We start from the raw sequence: 23,114 nt of genomic DNA, 5'->3' as shown, positions 1-23,114 counted from the left end.
AGTGATCCACCCTCCTCGGCATCCCAAATTGCTGGGATTATAGGCATGAGCCACCGTGCCCAGCCCAGACTTTTTTCTTGTCATTATTCCTTAAACAATATGGCACAACAACAATTTATATAGCATTTATGTTGTGTAGGTATTATAAGTAATCTAGAGATAATTTAAAGCGTACAGGAGGATGTGCGTGGGTTATAGGCAAATACTGTAACATTTTATATCAGGGACTTGAGCATCCTTGGATTTTGGTATCCACAGGAGGTCCTGGAACCAATGCCCCAGGGATATCGAGGGCCAACTGCATGTACTGTCTAACAAAGTGCCTGGTATGTCCTAGACATGGAATATGTGATTAGTGAGTGGAAGAATAAAGGCATTATCATACCTGGTTCTCTCTCTGGCACTTGTCACAGGATTGGAAGCCAGATGGTGTTTGTGAAGAGGCAGGAGTAGGTATATATAGTATGGAGGTCAAGAACTTGGGTTTCTGAGGCACAGACCAGGTTCAATTGTGTCACCTCCCCAAGCCTGTTTGCCCAACTGTAAGGTGTCACACTAGTACATCCCTTATAGAATTGGATTGAAGATTAAATGAGGTGATGCAAATTAACAGAGTCTAGCATACAGGAAAGCTTAACAGAATGTTAACTATCATTACCGTCATTACTAACAACTCGATTAGTGGTCTTAACAATTCATAGATATTCATGATACTCATGGTCTTAGTAATTCATAGATATTGGAATATTATTAGCTCCATTTTGTCTTGATGTCTGCGACTGCCTTCTCTTGATTTTTCCCTTAGTCACCATCTTTTACTGCATTTTCAACCCAACTGGCCACATGTACCTGCTTTGTAGCCCAGGTTCCCTTCAGTGCCCTTGGTCTTACTGCTTGCGAGCAGGAGCTTCCTCTAGCAAGGTTTCAGATGAGTTTTCTGTGCTAGGGGAGTCGGAGGCATTTTTGGTAAGCCAGAGCTGTACTTGAGGATTGATGACATGCTGTCAATGTTAGCTCATAGCTGTGATGTCCAGCCTAGCAGTAAGGAGTTGATCTGCAGTCACTTGCTCTCATCTTTGACCTTCAGCAGTTCTTGGGCTGGGGAACAATTGAGGACACTGTCCAGGAACCAGAGACTTCATTTCCTTGGCCTCATGGTCAGCAGTACACGGATTTAGGTTGTTATCAAGAGGTTCGTCCACATCTGAGGTTGTCTCTGTTTTCATTGTCATTTTTCATTCACAGTCCCAGCTGTCACACCCCACTGTCTCTCCTTTGAATGAATGAAAGACACTAGCATGCCTCATCTCTGACCTCTGGAGGCCTGGACAATAGAAGAGGAAGTGGGGGCTTTTGCTGCCCCCTGTTCAGAGGCTGCATTGTGGCGTGGATTCTTCTGGCAGCTGTGGTTTAGGCTGCCTTGTGTTTCCCAGTAGAATTTCTTAAACTAAGAGTCATATTTTAGCATTTTTCTCCAAAGAGCATAGATTGAAGATGAGGGCTTAGTAATTTTCCTCAAGTTGGAAATTCATTGATGACTTTTATTTGTAATGTCTGTTAAATACTTGCAGAAGTGCTGGATGATTGGAGAAGATTTAAACCATGAGAAAGTCATGTGAGCATGGTAGTTGTAGGGAATGAGGGTTTTCTCGAACTCTGTAGGCCCTGACATCCTCCCTCCCTTGCTTCCACATTCCTTCCCTCGTGCAGTGCAATCATCAAGTCTAGGCCCTGATACAGTTAACCTTCATAAGTATAAGATAATTCCTAATACATCATCGTTCAAAAACCATTATTATTAAACTGGAACAGTGATAAAATCAGGAAAGTAGGTAAGTTGTGAGCAGACTATAATATCCCTGGCTTATAAATAATGTGGAAGTGTATCAACTGCTTGCTCTTCTCTGTTCAGTTTGCAAGTGTGCATGTATCTCATTTGATTAAATCACTCTGCTATAATCTAGTGTCCTGATTAAGGGGTTACAGCAGTTAACTGTATTGCACAGGACCTTGGCTTGGCAGTCTGCAAAGTCTTGAGCATTAATTCATATTTATGAGTGGTCTGAGGATGCCAACTTTTCAAATTTATTACGGTTGGGATTTGTGAACTATTCCTTTTTTCTGCTTTATAGAAGTGAGCATGAAATGTAGGCAAAGGTGTCACTGTAGAGTCTTAACATTGATATGATAGCCTCTGGCTCTTTAAATTAGGTCACTGTCATCTATGATAATGCTTGGCACATAGTAGGTGCTCAATAAAAATGCAGCAAATGAATGAACAGCTCCAAAATGGCCTCTGTTTCCAGTTTTGCTTTCTTCCAGTCCTCTTAAAATTCCATCACTGGATGGGTCTCATTGGTTCCCACTGCCCTCAGACAAAGTCCAAACTCCCTAACAAAGTGATGGTTGGTGCCCTTTACCCCAGCTGTGTATGTTTAAGAGTCTGTTCTGATTGATTGGTGCCCTTCTGTGCTATGGTCAAACCCTCTGACATGCTCCTACCAGAGTTTATGTCAGCCTGCAGCACGTTTGTTCTTCTCTTGTTTCTGGGTTACTTCTCCATGGTAGGCATGTCGGTAGGAGTTGGGGTTCAGTCAGGGAAGCAGAGCTACTCTGAGTGTTATGGGAAAAGGAATTTTTTTTACAGTAATCCCACTTGATACCACTGTGGGTGGCTGGGGAAGGGGAGGCCTGGGAGCTGGCACCTGAAGATCAGAGAAACATCTGTAAATAGCAGCACCTAGCGTGGTAGATGGTTGTAGCTCTCAAGGAAGCTCTGAGAAGCCAGAGGTGCCCAGCAGGGAAGCCGGCCTGCAGTGAGGATGTGTAATGGGCGTCTCTGGGCAGCCACTGCTCTGTGTAGCTCCTGCCTCTGCACCCTACATTGGAGGGAAGCCTGGGCTACTGTTGGGAGAAGAGTCAGACACAGAAGAGAGGAGTAGGGACAGGTGGGGCTCTGCTGGAACCTCATCATCTCTGTGTGCTAAAGACCTTCGGAGAGTAATGCCCAGTCTTTACTTCCTGCAAATTCCTCTTTTAGCCAACTCTAGCCCAGATCTCTATGGAGAAGGGGCTTCTGGGAAGTGAGTGGTATTCCCAGCTTTAGCCACATTGAACCTAGGATGGTCCAGGACACTGCATGCTGGATCTGTGTAACAGTGTCTGTGTGGGCATGTGTGTGCACACGTGCATGTGTGTATGCACATGTATGCATGTACATGTATGTGTGTGTTCATGCGTGTGCTTCAGCTCCCCTTTGGGGAATGTGCAGGCATGTCAGAGGTGGGGAGGTAGAAGCTCTGGGTCAGGGCAGAGGGCGAGAGGCCCTCTTTGAGGCCACTTATAGGGGCTAAGGTGACTCTCTCCTGGATGTTAATCCATCGTGTTGGCTTCTGATTAATTCCAGTTCTGGGAATGCCTCTGAGATTTCTGGTTCATCTTCTTCTTCCTTGTGTAAGAGCATGTACTTACTGTAAATCTTGCCCTTGGTCAAAACAACCTTGATGTTATCACACTTACCATAAATCTTGCCGTAAAGCAATTGCTTCCCATATCCCTTCTGAAGTAGGGACACTGTCTCCCTATGGTGCGTAAGCCTGGGTCTGGGGATGGTAGTGCAGGGATCCCCCATTTTACCTGCGGGCTGCCTGAGACACGGCTCCTGTTCATACGTCCCATTAAATGTTACTCTCTGAGAAACTGGAGCTTCTCAGAGAGCAACATTTAATTAAGTAAAGCTTCCCCTCAGCTTTTTTGGCTTTTGGCAGTAGGTTTGCAAAAGGACCTGCTCACCACGGAACCAGCTCATTCCAGTTAGAGTGGGATCAGCAGGATTGGGGAGTACAAAGCATAACCCGGGCCTCTCAGTCCACATGTTCATGGGGAGGTGATGGCTTCTCTGCTTCCCAGGGAGAAAAGTCTCAAACGTCTGACTACGCTGACTCACTGGGACAACCTTCATTCTCTGTGGGCTCTGCTTGTGTTCTCCCTCTTCCTCCCTTCTCCATTCACCTGTCCTGCCTGCCTCTTTGCTTGGCTAATGAATCCTTTTGGTTTCAGATTTAGTGCCCTTGCCTCCATGAAGCCTTCCCTGATTGCTCAAATGTGGGCAGGTGTCCCTGTGCATCCCCATCACAGCACTTGTCACAGTTGATGCCACTTCCCAGTTTACTTGCCTGTGTTTCTCACTGGACAAGGAGCCTGTGAGGGTAGAGACATGGGATCCTGCTGGGACTTACAGCAATAGCCATGTGCTTCCCTTCCCAGTGTCACACAAGTGAGTTATCTGGTGCATCTGATTCTGAATCTCAGGTGTGTGTGAGTGTGGCATGACCTTTCATCCATCCCCATCTCTATCTCCTCACGAGGACAAAAGCAAGGATGACCACAAAAATGACCACTGCTGCCGAGGCCTCTCCTCTGAAAGTGCAGTATGGTGGGTTGGACCGCCAGGCAGCATAACCAACAACATCTGCAGAATTCACCGATGAGCCCTGGTGGGTGGGACAGGTAGTAGGTCAGTAGAAGATTAGACAGAATTGATGATCTTTGAGATCAAGCCGTGTGTGGCTTTGAGATGGAGAAGCGGTAGTAGCTTTGTCCGTCCCAGGGTTTGGACCCAGGGTTGCCTTGGGAATAGATGTTCAGACATCAGGAAGGTGGCCTGAAACATGGCGGGGCGGCTCGGCTCTGTAGAGTGGAAGGCACTTAGAGGACAATTATCTATCCAGCGGGTCTTTTTTTTTTTTTTTGAGACAAGGTCTTGCTCTGTTGCTGAGGCTTAGCGTAGTGCAGCTTCAGCCTCCTGGGCTCAAGCAATCCTCCTGCCTCAGCTTCTCCACACGCCAGTATGCCCAGCTAATTTTTTAATTTTTCTTAAAGACAGTGTCTCGCTATGTTGCCTAGGCTGGTCTCAAGCTCCTGGCTTCAAGCAATCCTCCCACCTCAGCCTCCCAAAGTGTTGGGATTATAGGCATGAGCCGTGGACCTGGCCTATCTAGTAGACTGTAAAACTATTTAGATCATAGATTGCGTTGCGAATCTATGAGAGGGACCCTCTCACCCAAAAAAAAATTACCTGCGCACAAAAGTTTCCCTGTGGTTTAGAGGGATATCACATGACTGAGGTCTATGACCTGTTTCTAAGCCTCATCCCAGATGTGTGGTGATGAGGACCAGTGAGGCATGTGCTTACCTGAGATCAAGACATGACAGGAGAGGTGACAAGCGCAAGGCCATGTCGAGACCTCTTTCCATACGTGGTCGGCCTCTCAGCTTGAATGGAAAGTTTAATTTTGTACTGTATGGTGGTAGAAATAGTGGCAGTGCCATCTAGTTTTCATAATGGGAAAGCACCACAGAAGATCTTGGGGTGCTGGGCTCTGACAGATAATGCATGAGTTATCAGGACTGTGTCCGCTTCAGAGGGGACAGCACGGTGAGAAACGGGGGCACCAGGCTAAGGTGGCCCCCGTGAGCACATTCTCAGGAAGTTGAGGGTGGGTAAATGATCCTTGTTTCCTTGCCTTGCATTGAAGACTTTGCTAGTCCACATTTTCTTTTTTTAAAAAAATAATTAATCTTAATTTTATTTTTTAACCTGAGCTAAAGATATGCATATTCCACATTTTCTCTGGTGCTTTAGAATTTGTTTAATGAGTTGAGCTTTTTTCTTCTTCTTCTTTCTTTTCTCTCTCTCTCTTTTTTTTTTTTTTTTTTTTTTGTATTGTGTTTTTCTTTTTTTTTTTTTTTTTTTTTTTTTGAGACAAGGTTTCACTCCAGGCTGGAGTGTAATGGCACAATCATGCAATCATGGCTCACTGCAGCCTCGACCTCCCAGCCTCAAGGAATCCTCCTACCTCAGCCTCCCAAGCAGCTGGGACTACAGGCGTACACCACCGCGCCCGACTAACTTTTTATAGAGACAGCGTCTTACTATGTAGCACAGGCTGGTCTCGAACTTCTGAACTTAAGCAATCCTCCCACATAAGCCTTCCAAGTGCTGGGATTACAGACCTGAAGCCACCTTGAGGGGCCATGAGCTATTCTTTAGAACACTCTTTTTTTTTCATTGTTTTTTAAAAATTATTTTTTCATTTAGTCTTCCCTGCATTTCAAATAGAACAATCTTATGAGAAGTGTCAGTAGGATTATTTAAAGCTGAAAGATGAGGAAGTGAGCTCCTGGAGACATTCATGCTTTCCTTCTCCCTCTGTCTGTCCGGGTCCTGGCACTAAGGATCCTGGCTGTGGGCAATCTGCAGGGTGGAAAAACAATCCTGTTTCCCCTAAAATGTCTTGTCACGGTTCCCAAGGCCCCCAGTAAGGATGTGTGGAGCAGGGAGGTGAGATGGGAGGAACTGAAACAGCCCCATCGGGTTCCCTACTGAGTCACAGTGTGTGGAAATGATATCAAATGAAGGAGAGTTTTTCTACTGAGATGAAAAGGCACTTAATAAAAATGACATAACACTTCACAGGGAGCTGTTTTAATGCTTACTCAAAGCAACACTGAAATGTTCTATAATGAGATCTTAAGAGCAAGTTCTGAAATCTCCAATTCTCTGCTTTCTGATCTTGGATGCTGTGATATCTTCCCTAGAGATTTACTCTTAGACTGAATGACTGTTTTACATGGTAACTCTCTATCCATGCTAACTTAATTTGCTGATGGTAGGTTTACTGCTAGTGCTTAAATCACTCTCAACAGGTTTTGTCAGTTAAAGCGATGTCGTCTTTCCTTTCTCACAGCCCAGAGAGTAGACTCTTATATGAATATTCAGAATCAGTGCTTGCAGAGCAGAGCTCATAAGTCCTATAAAACTTTGTTCTCATCAGCCTCTCACGCTGCTGACCTACCCTAAACCTTAATGCCCTAATTTGCATAGTGGGGATAACCCTACTTCATTAGGGTTGTTGCACAGATTAAACATGTAACAACCCTGGACGGAGTCAGTGCTTACTAAATGCCTTCCATCACATCTGCATTAGTTGCCCATTGCTATTGCCCCCAAACCTAACAGCTTAAAACAACATGCACTGATTATGTCATGGTTTTTGTGAGTCAGGAACTGGGCATGGTTTAGTAGGTCCTCGGGCTGGGGGCTCTCTTACAAGGCTGCAATAGGTGTCAGCTGGGGCTACAGTCATCTCATGATGGGACCAGGGCAGAGTCTGCTTTCAGGCTCCCTTGGTGGTTGTCACCAGGATGCAGTTCCTGGTGGCCTGTTGTAGATGTGCCCTGAGGCCTCTCTCAGCTCCCTGCCTTTCATCCTCTTCAGGCATGGTAGCTTGTAAGAGCAAGCAGGCAAGAGGGAGAGACGGAGTGTGAAAAAGAGGGCTGCCAACATCTTTTATTTTATTTATTTATTTATTTTTGAAACAGAGTCTCGCTCTGTTGCCCAGGCTGGAGTGTAGTGGCAAGATCTTGGCTCACTGCAACCTCTGTTTCTCAGGTTCAAACGATTCTCGTGCTTCAGCCTCCCAAGTAGCTGGGATTATAGGTGCATGCTGCCACGCCTGGCTAATTTTTAGTATTTTTAGTGGAGATGGGGTTTCACCATGTTGGCCAGACCGGTCTTGAACTCCTAAGTTCAGGTGATCCACTTGCCTCAGCCTCCCAAAGTGCTAGGATTACAGGCATGAGCCACCGCGCCCAGCCACCAGTGCCTTTTATAACCTCCCCTTGGAAGTGACATCTGCCGCTTTTGCTGCATTCCATTTCTTAGGAGCAAGTCATTAGGCCCAGGCCATATGGAATTGAATACTGGTAGGCAGGGATTATTGGCAGCCATTTTAGAAGCTGCTTATTGCAATTGTGATCATTCTTCATCCTTTTTTGCTAGATGGGCAACTTATGAACAGTAAAGATTGTCTTTTAAAAAATTGCAGAATGTAACTATAAAAATCCAAATTTTGGAGCTTGGTGCCCTGGTAAGCCAGGTTATTCCATATGACTGTGGATGTTCCCTCCAGGAGGTGTGCGCCCGTGCCACACATCAGTGACCCGTCTTGCCCAGTGAGGAGCTCGCACATGTGTTGTTTGTGAAGAAAGGTGGCAAAAAACCAGATGGTTCCTTTGATAGGAAGTATGATTTAAGTGAGAAACCATGTTAATTATTATTATTGTTTTTTAACGGTTAAGACCACATTCTCTATTTCTGCTTAGCTGCCCAGAGTTCGTACATCGGGACAAACTGCTCTCTGGAAATGCCAAGAAGCAGTGGGGCTATTATAAGAAAAACAGAACTGGAGGAGTTATGGAACTTGCTCTTCTTCTCCATTTAAAAGTTGTCTTCCTTCTTTTCTTTCTTTAACTGACGTGAAGAGTAGGGAAGGAGGAGAGAGTGGTGGTGAGGTCTTCCTTAAGAGCTGGGCTAGGAGAGACGTGGAGCCTCTGGCACTTTGGTTTTTCGCTCCTGCTAGGGTCACTGGCCCTGGCTTTTCTGGAACTCAGCAGCCGGGCTGTCCTTTGCCACCAGCAGGGTAGAGGAGCTTCCACCATTGAGGCCAGAGCACTCAGTGGCTGAAAGATTGCTGAACTTTGGAATCCACCAAATAGGCCAGCTCTGCAAGAATGAGGGAAAAATAAATTTAGCAATAGCAGAAAGGGACAGTGTTTTTAAATATTATAAATATTTTCTTATTAGGAACAGTTTCTTTAGGGTGGATGATGTCCCAGCACCAAGACGGTCTGTTCTTTTTAAACCTTCATCTCAGAGTCTGAAAAGATCTGGGAAGTGTCCTAGCCTTCACACATGTCCTTGCACAAATTGCTTTAATTTCTTCCTTTAAACTTATGCTAAGCCCTAATCAAACATGACCAGAAAGATGCGGAAACAAGGCAACTCAAATGAAAACCTTTCAACAGACAACAGAAACAGACTCACAGAAAATCTAAAGAATGAGATTATCAGACACGGACTTTAAAAGATGAATGTTTAATATGTTCAAGGAAATAAAAATCAAGATTTAAAAATTCATCAAGGCCGGGCATGGTGGCTCACGCCTGTAATCCTAGCACTTTGGGAGGCCGAGGTGGGTGGATCACCTGAGGTCAGGAGTTCAAGACCAGCCTGGCCATGATGGTGAAACCCCATCTTTTAAAAAAAAAATTATCAAGAAATAGAAAACTATAAAATGAATGAAATGTAACATTTATAACTGAAAATTATAATAATTGATAGGAAATCAATAAATAGGCTTATCATATTTGATACATCTGTAGAAAGAACTGGAAGGTGCATCAACAGAAAATCTCCAAACTCAGAGAAACTCACATAGAAAATAAAGAAAAAAGATGTATATATGTGGTGAAAAAGTCTAATGTAGGCATAATTGGAGTTTCAGTCGGATAAAAGAGACAATGGAGCAGAAACAACATTTAAAGAGATGATAGCTGATACTTTTCCATAGGAAGTGCTTAGCTTGGTGCCTGGAACTTTTCATATGGTCAGTAGTAAATGTCAGCTTTTCTCATCATCAATATTATTATTTTACTCATCTCTGCTCCTATGGAAGACTTACACTGTTGGCAGTTTTATGAGAGTCCCAGTCCACTAGGCCTTTTGTTCACCAAAGGTCTTACAATCCTGGAGCTTTTGCTTCTACTGAAGGCCTGGAGTTGGGAGTCATAGTAGTTAAAATCTTATTTGAAATTGTAGTAAGTTTTCCCATGGAAACAATGTTGTCAGTGAATGTGGGTGTCTACTGTAGAGTGCTGTAGCTCAGCAGCAAGCTTGAGAAATATCATATTTTATTTACAGCATTAGTTCAATGGAAAAATGCGTATTTTAGTTTCACATGCATAGCCAACAAATGCTCACTTGGAACTCAGCCATCAGCAATCCAGTTGATGGAGTGGGGATTGCCTGTACAATTAGTTCGGTCACTGTCACGCTAACCTCCTGCCTTTGATTCCTTTGTAAAGTTTAAGTCTCATTTGTAAGTGTCCTCACTGCAGGAATCAGAACATAATCTTTTTATCCTCTGTCCTTGTGCACTGCTGACTGCACGGGCCGTGAATCAGTGGATGAATTCGTGCATGCATTTGTGCATGCCTCCTGGAGAGACGGTTTGGCTGGTGAACAGCACACTGGATATGGGGAATGGGAAGTCTGTGTCTTGACTCTGCCTTTACTAGTTCCAGGCCTGTGGGGACTCCGTGTTTTTCTTATGTGGGAATTGAAGATGAAGCCATCTCTTTTCTCCCTGACGGAGGGCTGCGGTGAGGACCAAGTGAGATACGTGTGTGAACGTGGGTGCATGGGTACCCCTTTGCACCATCCAATCATCTTGTTTTTGTGACTTCCATGCCCTTCCTAGTTGCATTTTCCTGCATTGCTAGCCCAGTTTTTCCCAGAACAGAGTGTGAGGATTGAGGTTTACTCTGCTTGAGTGAGGTCTGCTCTCACCACCGTGAAAGGGAATCTTGTAGAATGTGTGGTAATAAAAACAGCATAGGATGGACTTGAGTTTGATCATGTTTTCTGCTTTCTGTCACCTTATTTTTGGTAGTGGTTACTGTGACTTATAAAAATCAGACGTCTTTCTCTTCAGTGCGTAATTGTCCCTCTGGTGAAAAGTGCTTGAGATGCAGAGGAATTATTTTACACCACCAACACAGTATTTAGGGCCGAGAGGGAACAGGCCTAGTAAGTCCATAATCTGATAAGCCCCGGAATGGGATCCAGGTGCAGAGTAATTCCATTCTCTTTGACTGAAAGGGAGGCCTAGACACAGAATCAAGTGAGGAATGAATTGGGGCTCTCCAGGGAGTTCACTGGTAGTTTTAGGAGTGATGTTCAGTGTTTTCACCTCCAGTCCCTGGTACGGCCACCTGATAGAATACTTCACTTTGGGGACCTGAGACTGTTGTTGGGCATATAGGACTGGGGCTTTCTGCTGACTGCTTTGTAACAAACCCAGTGCAGGGGCCAGGTGTAGGAGGTGAGGGAGATACGAGGGAGGAGTATGTTCTCTTCCCCTTAGGCAAAGCTTCAAAAAAGTGCTTTGTGGGTCAACATGGAATTTGCGCCATATTTCTGGTGTCTGATCAGACCTTTACTTCTTTTGGTCACCTTTAGGGTCAGAACAATTCAAACTATTAACCATGCACAGTTCTGCCTATTTCTCTTTTTATGTTATTTCTTTCTGCTTACAAGGTCTGCTGCCCTGTATAGGCCTCCTGAATTTCCTAATTTAACTCCTTGTTAATGCTGAAGATGCCGAAGACGTTTTAGAAGCATGTGGCTGGGCACATGGCTCACGCCGGTAATCTTAGCACTTTGGGAGGCTGAGATGGGGATCACACATGGCCAGGAATTTGAGACCGGCCTGGGCAATCCAGTGAGACCTTACCTCTACCAAAATAAAAATAAAAAATTAGCCTAGCATGGTGGTGTGCACCTGTAGTCTTAGCTACTTGGGAGGCTGGGACAGGAGGATTGCTTGAGCCTGGAGGGAGGGTGTTGCAGTGAGTCGATATTGTGCCCTTGTACTCAAACCTGGGTGACAGAGTGAGACCTTGTCTCAAAAACGAACAGACGAACAAAAGTCCAAACCAAAACAAACAAAAAGAAGCACATAAGCCTTAAAGTCTAAACATTTAAATGGATGACTGAATAAAAAAATAAACAAGTAAATGCAAAAATCCTTGTCATATAGGTTATCTCGATTCCAAGACCAGAAAGAGATGTTGAAATTATCAGATGACCCCCAACGGGATGTGACACACAGGGTCAGTTCTGTAGTGTACGTTATAGGCAAATCATATTCTCTCCAACATTTTGAGAAGAATGAACTCAAGATTTGAAAGGCTACCACGTATCCCGTAATTTTTGTGCCCAGTTTTTTTTCTTATTTAACTATATTATGAGGAACAGAGTCCCTGAGTTTATGGGTCTTGTAAGTTGTTATTTTCTGTCCATAAGAATCATGTTGATTTATAATGTTATCAGCAATGTATATTCCTCATCAGGTTCCTAAAACACCTTATCACCTGGATATTCTCGAAAGGTCTGCGGAGCAGCAGTGCTTAGTGAGTTTGGAGTAAAGGAGTCAGTAGGAGTGTGGAGGGTGTTATGAAGAGAGATCAGAGGGGACAGCCTTTTCTTCTCAGTGCCCACTTTGATTGAGTCACAGTGATTCCCTGCAGGGCTGTGCTAAAAAGATTTTAAGACCCTTTTCAGGTTCAATAAGATAATGTGTCTTGAATTGATTACTGATGTCTGCCATGAGAACAGGATTATGTAGTCTCAATCACAATCTATTTGCCTGGGAGGTATCATTCTTTTTATTTATTTATTTATTTTTTTCAGACAGAGTCTCTCTCTGTTGCCAGGCTTGAGTACAATGGCGCGATCTTGGCTCACTGTAACCTTCACCTCCTGGGTTCCAGCAATTCTCCTGCCTCAGCCTCCCAAGTAGCTGGGACTACAGGCGTGCACCACCACACCCAGCTAATTTTTGTATTTTTAGTAGAGACAGGGTTTCACCATGTTGGCCAGGATGGTCTCGATCTATCTTTTGACCTCGTGATCCACCCGCCTCGGCCTCCCAAGGTGCTGGGATTACAGGCGAGAGCCACTGTGCCCGGCCTCATTTTTTTTCCTTTTTTTTTTAGCTATAAATTCTGGGATACATGTGCAGAACGTACAGGTCTGTTATATAGGTAAACATGTGCCATGGTGGTTTGCTGCACCCTCAGCCTATCATCTACATTAGGTATTTCTCCTAATGTTATCCTTCCCCTAGCCCCCCACCCTGATACAGGCCCTGTGTGTGATGTTCCCCTCCCTGTGTCCATGTAGTCTTATTGTTCAACTCCCCCTTACGAGTGAGAACATGTGGTGTTTGGTTTTCTGTTCCTGTGTTAGTTTACTGAGAATGATAGTTTCCAGGTTCATCCACGTCCCTGAAAAGGACACGAACTCATTCTTTTTTACAGCCACATCGTATTCCATGGTGTATATATGCTATATATTTTTTATCCAGTCTATCATTGATAGGCATTTGGATGGGTTCCAAGTCTTTGCTATTGTAAATAGTGCTGCAGTAAACATACATGTGTATGTGTCTTAATAGAATAATTTATAATCCTTTGGGTATATACCCAGTCATGGGATTGCTGGGTGAAATCATATTTCTGGTTCTAGATCCTTGAGGAATCACCACACTGTCTTCCACAGTGGTTGAACTAATTCACACTCCCACCAACAGTGTAAAAGCATTCCTATTTCTCCACATCCTCTCCAGCATCTGTTGTTTCCTGACTTTTTAATAATTGCCATTCTAACTGGCATAACATGGTATCTCACTGTGGTTTTGATTTGCATTCCTCTAATGACCAGTGATGATGAGCTTTTTTTCATATGTTTATTGGCCACATAAATGTCTTCTTTAGAGAAGTGTCTGTTCATATCCTTTACCCACTTTTTGATTTTTTTTTTCTTGTAAATTTGTTTAAGTTCTTTGTAGATTCTGGATATTAGCCCTTTATCAGATGGAAGATTCCAAAATTTTTCTCCCATTCTGTAGGTTGTCTAGTTACTCTGATGATAGTTGTTCTTGTTTTTTTTGTTTGTTTGTTTGTTTTTGTTTTGTTTTTTTCTGTGCAGAAGCTCTTTAGTTTAATTAGATCCCATTCATCAGTTTTGGCTTTTGTTGCCATTGCTTTTGGTGTTTCAGTCATGTAGTCTTTGCCCATGCTATTTCCTGAATGGTTTTGCCTAGGTTTTCTTCCAGGGTTTTTATGGTTTTAGGTCTTATGTTTAAGTCTTTAATCCATGTTGAGTTAATTTTTGTATAAGGTATAAGGAGGGGGTTTAGTTTATGCTTTCTGCATATGGCTAGCCAGTTTTCCCAACACTATTTATTAAATAGGGAATCCTTTCCCCCTTGCTTGTTTTTGTCGGGTTTGCCAAAGATTAGATCGTTGTGTAGCATTATTTCTGAGGACTCTTTTCTGTTCCATTGCTCTATATGTCTGCTTTGGTACCAGTACCATGCTGCTTTGGTTACTGGTAGTGTAGCTTGAAGTCAGGTAGCGTGATGCCTCCAGCTTTGTTCTTTTTTGCTTAGGAGTGTCTTGGCTATATAGGCTCTTTTTTGGTTCTATATGAAATTTAAAGTAGTTTTTTTTTTTTTTTTTTTTTCTAATTCTCTGAAGAAAGCCAATGGTAGCTTGATGGGGATAGCATTGAATCTGTAAATTACTTTGGGCAGTATGGTCATTTTCACGATGTTGATTCTTCCTGTCCATGAGCATGGAATGTTTCTCCATCTGTTTGTGTCCTCTCTTATTTCCTTGAGCAGTGGTTTGTAGTTCTCCTTGAAGAGCTCCTTCATATCCCTTGTAGCTGTATTCCTAGGTATTTTATTCTCTTTGTAGCAATTGTGAATGAAAGTTCAGTCATGATTTGGCTCTCCATTTGTCTATTATTGGTGAATAGGAATGCTTGTGATTTTTGCACATTGATTTTGTATTCTGAGACTTTGCTGAAGTTGCTAAGGAGATTTGGGGCTGAGACGATGGGGTTTTCTAAATACACAATCATGTTATCTGCAAACAGAGACAATTTGACTTCTTCTCTTCCTATTTGAATACCCTTTATTTCTTTTTTCTTGCCTGATTGCCCTGGCCAGAACTTCCAATACTATGTTGAATAGGAATGGTGAGAGAGGACATGCTTGTCTTGTGCTGGTTTTCAAAGGGAATGATTCCAGCTTTTGCTGATTCAGTATATTGGCTGTGGGTTTATCATAAATAGTTCTTACCATTTTGAGATACGTTCCATCAGTACCTAGCTTATTGAGAGTTTTTCACATGAAGGGGTGTTGAATTTTATAGAAGGCCTTTTCTGTATCTATTGAGATAATCATGTGGTTTTTGTCATTGGTTCTGTTTATGTGATGGATTACATTTATAGATTTGCATATTTTGAACCAGCCTTGCATCCCAGGGATGAAGCCTACTTGATCATGGTGGATAAGCTTTTTGATGGCTGGATTCTGTTTGCCGGTATTTTACTGAGGATTTCACATCAATGTTCATCAGGGATATTGGCCTGAAATTTTCTTTTTCTGTTGTGTCTGCCGGGTTTTGGTATCAGGATAATGATGTTGGCCTCATAAAATGAGTTAGGGAGGAGTCTCTTTTTTTCTATTGTTGTTTGGGATAGTTTCGGAAGGAATGGACCAGCTCCTCTTTGTACTGGGAGGTATCAGTCTTAATCCGGAGGGGTAAGAAGCTTGAAGGCTGTTGCAGGAGTCCAGGAGTGAATCAAGTGTCAGTGCTTGGTTTTCACGAATTGGTGGTGCCTAGCGTTTTATATAGAAGCAGCCAAAAGTCTGTGGCTCTTGATTTCATAATTATAGATTTACATGCAATTAATAAGCGTGACAATTCAAACAGCAGAGGTTGTCATTTCAGAATAAGTGGTTGTTCTCAGAAAGGAATCTCATCTGAGGGATCAATTTCCCAGGAAGTAGATGGAACCAATTGCTGGGTGTGAGCACCTCTCTGATATCAACCATACAAATGAGTATACAATGAAACACTGCCAGGCCCACAGGTAGGATTTTACTGTACTTTATTTCAGATTCTGGACTCATAATTGGGTTTATTCTAATGTCTCCTCAGCAGTCAGTAATTTGAGCCCCTTTCTTTACTGTTAAAGCAGCAGCGGCTGTATCTTCAGAGCCTGAGACGGCTATAAGTAATTTGAGCTCTGCAACGTGAAACCAGAAAGCACTAATAGTACTTGTGTTCTACAAATTTGACTTTTTTTTTAAAGAAGAAATTTAGGCTGGTGTGGTGGCTCATGCCTGTAATCCCAGCCCTTTGGGAGGCTGAGGCGGGAGGATTGTTTGAGCCTGGGAATTTGTGTTAGCCTGGCCCACATAGCAAGACCTTGTCTCTGCAGAAAAACCCCAGCATTTAAAAATAGCTGGGTCTGGTGGTGCACACTTGTAGTCTCAGCTACTGGGAAGGCTGAAGCGAGAGGATCACTTGAGCCCAGGAGTTTGAGGCTGCAGTGAGCTATGATTGCACCACTGCACTCCAGCCTGGGTGACAGAGCAAGACCCTCCCTCTTAAAAAAAGGGGGAGAAATGTACACTTGGCAGGGAAGTTGATATAACCTAGTAAGAACTGTAATAGGTTTTCACTAGGACTCAATGAGTTTGGTTCTGACTCTTAACACCAGCTATATGACCTTGAGGAAGTCACACAGTTTCCTCTTTAGCAAAATGAGGGGACTGGACAAGATGGCCTGTGGTATTCTGAAAATCTTATGAAATGGAAGATTATATACATACATGGGTTTCCATCAGTGTGGCCCTAAAGACAGGCCTCTCTGGTCCTGTCTCTCTTCCAAGGCCCCTTCACCCAGTAGGCTTCATTCTTTTTTCTGCGTTCCCCCTTTGTGTCTTCACCTGCTACAGTCACGATGCCCCTGGCACTTTCCTTGTGTGTGTGTCACAGCCCCAGTGATGTTCCTGCAGGGAAGGGTAAGTCCCAGGGCCGAGTGACGCCTTAGCCTGGCTCCTGGCTGGCCTCAGCAAACCGCGGGCAGGGTGTGCCCCTGGTGGCCAGCCGAGGAACAGCACCCACCCCTGGAGATCGGGAGCTGCATCCACTTGGAACAGTCGGTCCCAAGTCAGTGGCCAGAGAGGATTCAATGGTGGCGTTCTTTGTAGAAATGTTTCATTTTCTGAGACAAACTAAAACTTTGCCTATCCTTTTGTCCTGTTATTTCTTTTCTATCAAATGTCTAAGAGTCTACATTTGACAGTGCATTATAAAAAAGGCGAGAGTTAAAATGTTTTAAAATAAACAGTGACTTGTTTCACTGAAAAATCAATGCTTAAATCTAAATTTGAGCAGACTTGCTGCTGTAACTATTTAGACAAGCTGGAGTTGTCGCTTGAGCCCTTTGTTGAGGATGATGAGTAGAGCCGAGCATTGAGCACTGTCAGGTGGCATTTTCCTTTTCCACCTTCAAGGGCATTTTGGGGCTGGCCTTGCAGGATTTGTTTGTTGGCTGTTTTGAGACTTGTGTCCGTTGTTTTGAGCACATCCCTTGGGACAGTATACGATACATTCCAAAGGGGTGCTCTCCAGAGCAGTGCCCCCACTGAGAAGATGCACCCTCAGTCCTGTGCCCCAAGCACCGGAGGGAACTGAGAAACCGTGCGCAGCCTCAGGAGGAAGTCTGTGGGGCAGACAGGAACCGGGAGAGGTTTCTCGCTGGGTGATAGGGTAAGCCTGGATATCAAGGAAGGAAGAAAAGGAGCAAATCGAGGTGTTGTCTCCCGAGCTTGGGGGGGCTACAGGTGGGGCAGCCCTGCCTCACCATTTGTGTGCTGGTCCTCCTGCCGTGTGCCTTGCTCTGCTCGGGAACTCCTGGAGGTCCGGGAGGGTGGAACAGTATCTCCCTGTCAATGGGGTCTAGCTTCCTGTTGGCATGGGAAAGGGAGGGTTTGGGGGACGCTGTTGAGCGAGTGAAGAATGAATGAATGAACGAACGAATGAATGGAAGAGCCCTGAGAAAGAGAATTCCTAAACTGTAATGGAGAAAGGTAGAAATGAGCGGAGTTGGTGTTGCGGAGAGGTCCCCACCCCGCCTACTTGGCAGTTTGTAGGAATCAGTTGGCCTCATGAAAGTGTGCTGCCTGCTGCAAGGGACATTTTCCTAATCTTCAAGGGCAGGGCGGGGCAGGGCGTCGCGGTTTCTCAGTGTTCAGTTTCTCTGGGGTTACATGGGCTAGAGTCGGGCAAGGATCTGCTCCTCCATAGGAGGTCTTAAAAATGACTGAGATGAAAAGAGTTGTGGTCTGGGGGACTGTGAGAGAACATGAGCCAGAATCCATACTTGAGGTGCAGCTCAGAAATAGAAGTAGCATCGATTGGCATCTCATGAGCTGATGTTTTAATTCTGCCATCACCTCTTTGAACTCTGTGCATTGATTGCACACTGCAGATAAACAGCAGCTTTGGTACTGTGTTTGTTAGGGCTCAGAGTCAGTGCAGGCTGCTCTCCTTGGGAGGCGTGACCTTCTAGAGAGGGATTTTCTGATGAGTATTAAAAACCAAGTCCCCTGTTGTCCCAGATTTGCTGGAATAGTCCCCCCAAAACAGGGCTGAGAAGGAGTAAAAATAATTCTGATTGCCAGCTGGTATTTCAAATCCCATTTCATATTTCGTGTCTGAAGAAAACCACATTTCTCTGAATTTCAGCATTTTGTCCTCGACCTTTTGGCTTTCAATGTTACACCTTTAATTAAGAGAATAAAATCAACTGTTTTCCTTCCCTCGATAAATGACTTGTTTCCCTTTTGTTTATTGTTTGTAGAATGCCTCCATGATCCTCTCAAGTGGGAACATGTTGATAATGGCACTGTGTTAATAAGGCCTCGGGTCCTGGGCTCTCCGTCCTCCCTGCCTCTCAGAACAGCAGGCATTAGCAACTGAGGGCAGGTGCTTTTCTCTACTTTCTTATACTTTTGGTTAACTCCCTGACTTTATTTTCTAACTCTTTGAAATTTTAATTTCTACTATCATATTTTTAATTATTTTTTTGAGACAGGGTCTCACTCTGTCACCCAGGCCGAATGCAGTGATGCAATCATAGCTCACTGCACCCTTGAACTCCCAGCCTCAAGCAATCTTCCTGCCTCAGCTTCCCAAGTAGCTGGGACTACAGGCTCATGTCACCACATCTGGCTAATTTTTTTTTTTTTTTGTAGAGTCAGGGGTCTTGCTATGTTGCCCAGGCTGGTCTTATACTCCTAGCCTCAAGTGTTCATCCTGCTTTGACCTCCCAGAGTGCTGGGGTTACAGGTGTGAGCCGCTACACCTAGACACATTTTAAATTTCTAAAAGGTCGGTCATATTCTCTGAATGATCTCTTAAAATAGCATCCTGCTCTTTTGTGTGTGTGTGTGGAGGGGGGAAGCATATGAATGTCTGGCATTTCTTAGTGAGTGTTTATATTGAAAAAATTAAAATGTAAGTTGAAAGCTCTGTTTGTATTGGGGCTTATCAACTGCTGCACACTGGCCTTTGGTTAGGGGACCCAAAATATCAGGAACTCGAGAGATTTTTTTCCTCTTACCTAAAGGGGCTCCCCCACTGCTTCTGTGTAGGCTTATGCAGCTCAGGGTGAACAGCACCTGGCCACTCCTTTAGCTGTGCCTGATGTCCCCAAGCCCAGCTCTGTCTGCTGCAGGCTTCCTAGAGAGTAAAGCTCTGACCCTGGTTATGTGGCCTGGGGCTCCAGGGTAGGTTGTTGTGTAGCCTTTCGACTGATCTGTTTTCAACCATGCCCTCCAATTCTTGATGTCTTCTGAGGTTCTGCGGCATGAGCTGACCTGCTTCTTTATTGGCTTCTCTCCCTGCTGGCACTTCGGTTTCGGCTTTTTCATTCTCAGGGACCACTTGTCCTCCTGAATTTTGTTGATACCACTTGTCTGGTGTTATCTCTCCTCCTATCTCTTTGACCTTGTGAATTTGTGTCTGTTATTTCTTAAACCACTTTACAAAGGCTTTGGAAGGGAGTGGATGTAAATGCATGTCTTCAATTTCCAGTGTGTAATTGGATCCTTGTCCTAATCAGCTTTAAATAATTATTTAAGAGTGAAAGATTTGAGACAAGACCATTATATAATTAAGCAAAATTTGGAAGTTATTACCCAACCATCAGATTCTAAAAAGAAAATGTTAGAAATGTGGAAATTAGAATTAATAGGTTTTATAGGGTGACACCCAGAGAAACAGATTACGTGTCTTTTGAATGCAAGGTTTTGAACAGAATGAATTCTATTTCTGCCAAAACAATGTGGTATGTTCACATACTTCTTCTCTAGACCCCTCCCAAGATTTCCAAATTTCTGAAAATACATCCATGGAGAACATGTTCATTTTGGTTAAATATTGTATATATGTCAGGCATGTTTCTGAAACTTATTTTTACCATACTTTTTTCTTTCTATGAAAGCAATACAATTTTATTGTAGAAAAAATTGGTAAGAAATAGACGAAAATATTCTCCCACTCCGCCTCCCAGTCCCATCAACCAGAAATAGCCAGTCCTGCCCTCTGGTTATCTCTGAGAGTTGCCATCCTTCATCTTCATAGTTATATCCTCATTTCTTTTCTAGGACACTGGGGTTGGGAAATCAAGCATTGTGTGTCGATTTGTCCAGGATCACTTTGACCACAACATCAGCCCTACTATTGGGTAAGTTCCTGTATGTCGTTCTACTTCACGTTGCTTCCTTTCACAGCATCGGAATGGTCACTCTGTCTGTGCCTGAGCCCTCAGGCAGGACCACAGTTTTCATCCCAGCCAGTGAGAATCAATCCCAGCTGGAGACCGACAGAAATTCAAGGACTTCTGAATATGGGTCCAGGCTTACTGTCCTTGTCAGTCATTTTTTTTGTAGTCACCCTTCCTTATGCTACCTCCAAAGGTCATTTCCTTGATCTCTGAGAACATTATTCTGCAAATCTTGTCAGCATTATTCCCAGACGGAAGACGATATGCAGAGCAAAGGCCTGATAATTCTGCTTTAAGTTGCCTGATAGTAAACCCTGGAAATGCCATCCACCCGTACCTCAGTACTGTCTGGAAAGTCTGTGGAGCAGATTGACTTTCCTTTTCTGGAATTATCTTTTTTTTCCTCCTTGAGACTAAGTCTTGCTCTGTCATGTTGCCCAGGCTGGAGCGCAATGGGGCCATCTTGGCTCACTGCAACCTCCACCTCCCGGGGTCAAGCAAGTCTCCTGCCTCAGCCTCTGAGTAGCTAGGATTACAGGTGTGCACCACCATGCCCAGCTGTATTTTTGTATTTATAGTAGAGGTGGGGTTTCACCATGTTGGTCATGTTGGTCTCAAACTCCTGACCTAAAGCAATCCACCTGCCTCGGCCTCCCAAAGTGTTCGGATTACAGACATGAGTCACTGTACCTGGCCCCTTTTCTGGAATTATCTAATGCCAGCGTTTCCACTCCCTTGCATGGGGTGGGGTGGAGGTGCATTATCAAATTCTCCTGACCTTGGGATGCACAATTGTTTTCCTCTTCATCTCCCCTTTCCAAGGAGCTCGTTGGCCACATGTGCTTTTTCTCTGCTGTTTGGCAAGTGCCTGCTTTTTCACTCTTAGAACTTGGCCTTGCTTATTTTTCACCCTGAGGATATCATGTCTTTGTAGGCAAGCTTTCGCTGTCCTCAGAAGGGAAAGAATGTGTCTGTATGTTTTGGGAAATCTGTAGGATCGTTGAGGATGGGAGACTATCAGAAGAGGAGAAAATTCATGGCAGGAAATAAGTAGTGCTCAAGAGTACTTGGCTGATAGGCCAGCGGTTGGAACTGTGTAGCTGAGAAAACCCACATTTTCTTGTTTAAAAATGACTTAAAGAAACATATTCATGAAAATATCAAGAATTAGGAAAGGTTTGAGATTTTACCCTAATTATAGCCTGCAACTTGTTGATAAGTTAGCAGTTGTAACTTTGTTAGCCTGACTGTTTCAGGGATGCTGGCAGAAGACAAAAGACCTCTGGGTCAGAGACAGAGGCAGTAGCAATTGCCAGAGTTTTGCATTTTGCATTGGTTTCCTTGGTCCAAATTTCCATAGGGTGACATGAGAATCAGACACCTCACATGCAGGGGGTTATGTTATGGGAGAGGAACCCTGAGCTGAGGGAATCCATGTCTTCTACATGGGGCGGTGAGAACGTTGGTCCTCAGCTCTAGAGGGAGACTCTCCCCTCCAAGGATCTAGAGGGAGACTCTCCCCTCCAAGGATGTTTGCTATGCAGGTTGAGCATCCCTTATCCCAAAACCTGAAATCCAGAATACTCCCAAATCTGAAACTTTTGAGTGCCTGCATGAAGCTCAAAGGTCATACTCAAAATGCTCATTGGAATATTTCATATTTTGGAATTTCAGCTTTAGGCTATTCAACTGGGTACGTATAATGCAATTGTTGAAAAATTTAAAAAAATCCAACTGGCTGAGGTGGTTAACACCTGTAATTCTAGCTGTTTGGGAGGCCGAGGTGGGCGGACCACATGAGGTCAGGAGTTCAAGACCAGCCCGGCCAATGTGGTAAAACCCCTCTTTACTAAAAATACAAAAATTAGCCAGGTATGGTGGCACATGCCTGTAGTTCCACCTACTTGGGAGGCTGAGGCAAGAGAAGGTGTTGATTGCAGTGAGCCGAGATTGCACCACTGCACTCCAGCCTGGGCAATAGAGCGAAACTCCATCTAAAAAAAAAATCCCAAATTCAAAACACTCTGGTACTAAACATTTTGGATAAGGGATACTCAGCCTGTACAAGCATCCTTGAAAACACAATCCGGAAAAAACTGTGTTTGCTTGCAAGATGTGCATGATGTGAGAGACCCTAAAGAACTGTCTCCCAACATAAGCACTTCTAGGATAGGTTCACTTTTCATGGAGGAAATTCTTTTCACTCTGCTCTGGAATGTACGTTTTTTTCCTGTCTTATTTTTCACTTGGTGGTTTTTTTTTTTTTTTCTGATCATGAAAAGCAGAACTGATAAGAATGATTATGAAGTATGGTTTCAGAAGATAGAAGAGAGATTTGTGCCTTCTTTCTAAACTTTCGTTTAAAAAATTTTTTTTAATAACAATTCTGTATTCCTTTTGTAATGATCTTTTTTAAAGTAAAAAGACAATTTTTACTTTTAAAAAAAAGCAAATTTGCAGGGTGAGTACATTAAAAAAAAAAGCATAAGTGTTAAGCATAGGTATAGGCATGATACATAGGATAGTTAGGTCATTTTGGTCACAGTCTTTTGGTCAAAGAGAGTTGCTGTACCAGTCCAGATTCAAGGGAGAGAGACACAGGCCACCTCATGGTGGGAGGAGCTGCACATGTGTAGAGGGAGGGTGGGGGATGGATCGTTGGTACCATTTTGGAGACAAACACAGTTGACAGTGTTTTTCTAATAAATGTCTTTCGGTGATTTGGGGTTTTAAAAAACGTATATATTACAATTGACCCTTGAACAACTCAGGGATTAGGATTGCTGACCCCTGGACAGTTGAAAAACCACCTATAACTTTTTTTTTTTTTTTTTTT

The 23,114-nt window shown here is 43.7% G+C and overlaps 1 protein-coding gene across 1 annotated transcript in view; it reads left to right on the top strand.

Moving 5' to 3' along the window:
* The window catches only part of RAB31 (RAB31, member RAS oncogene family), a 153,774-nt gene that overhangs the window by 47,555 nt on the left and 83,105 nt on the right, over positions 1-23,114 (top strand). The window contains exon 2 of the mRNA XM_017514167.2: positions 20,160-20,239. Coding sequence (XP_017369656.1) covers positions 20,160-20,239 — 80 coding nt within the window. The remainder of the gene's footprint in view (positions 1-20,159; positions 20,240-23,114) is intronic.

The sequence above is a fragment of the Cebus imitator genome, unplaced genomic scaffold, assembly GCF_001604975.1.
Source record: "Cebus imitator isolate Cc_AM_T3 unplaced genomic scaffold, Cebus_imitator-1.0 Scaffold518, whole genome shotgun sequence".
In the NCBI taxonomy this organism is placed as follows: Eukaryota; Metazoa; Chordata; class Mammalia; order Primates; family Cebidae; genus Cebus; species Cebus imitator.
The sequence above is the reverse complement of the archived record's forward strand: the minus strand, read 5'-3'. Positions and strand labels throughout refer to the sequence as shown.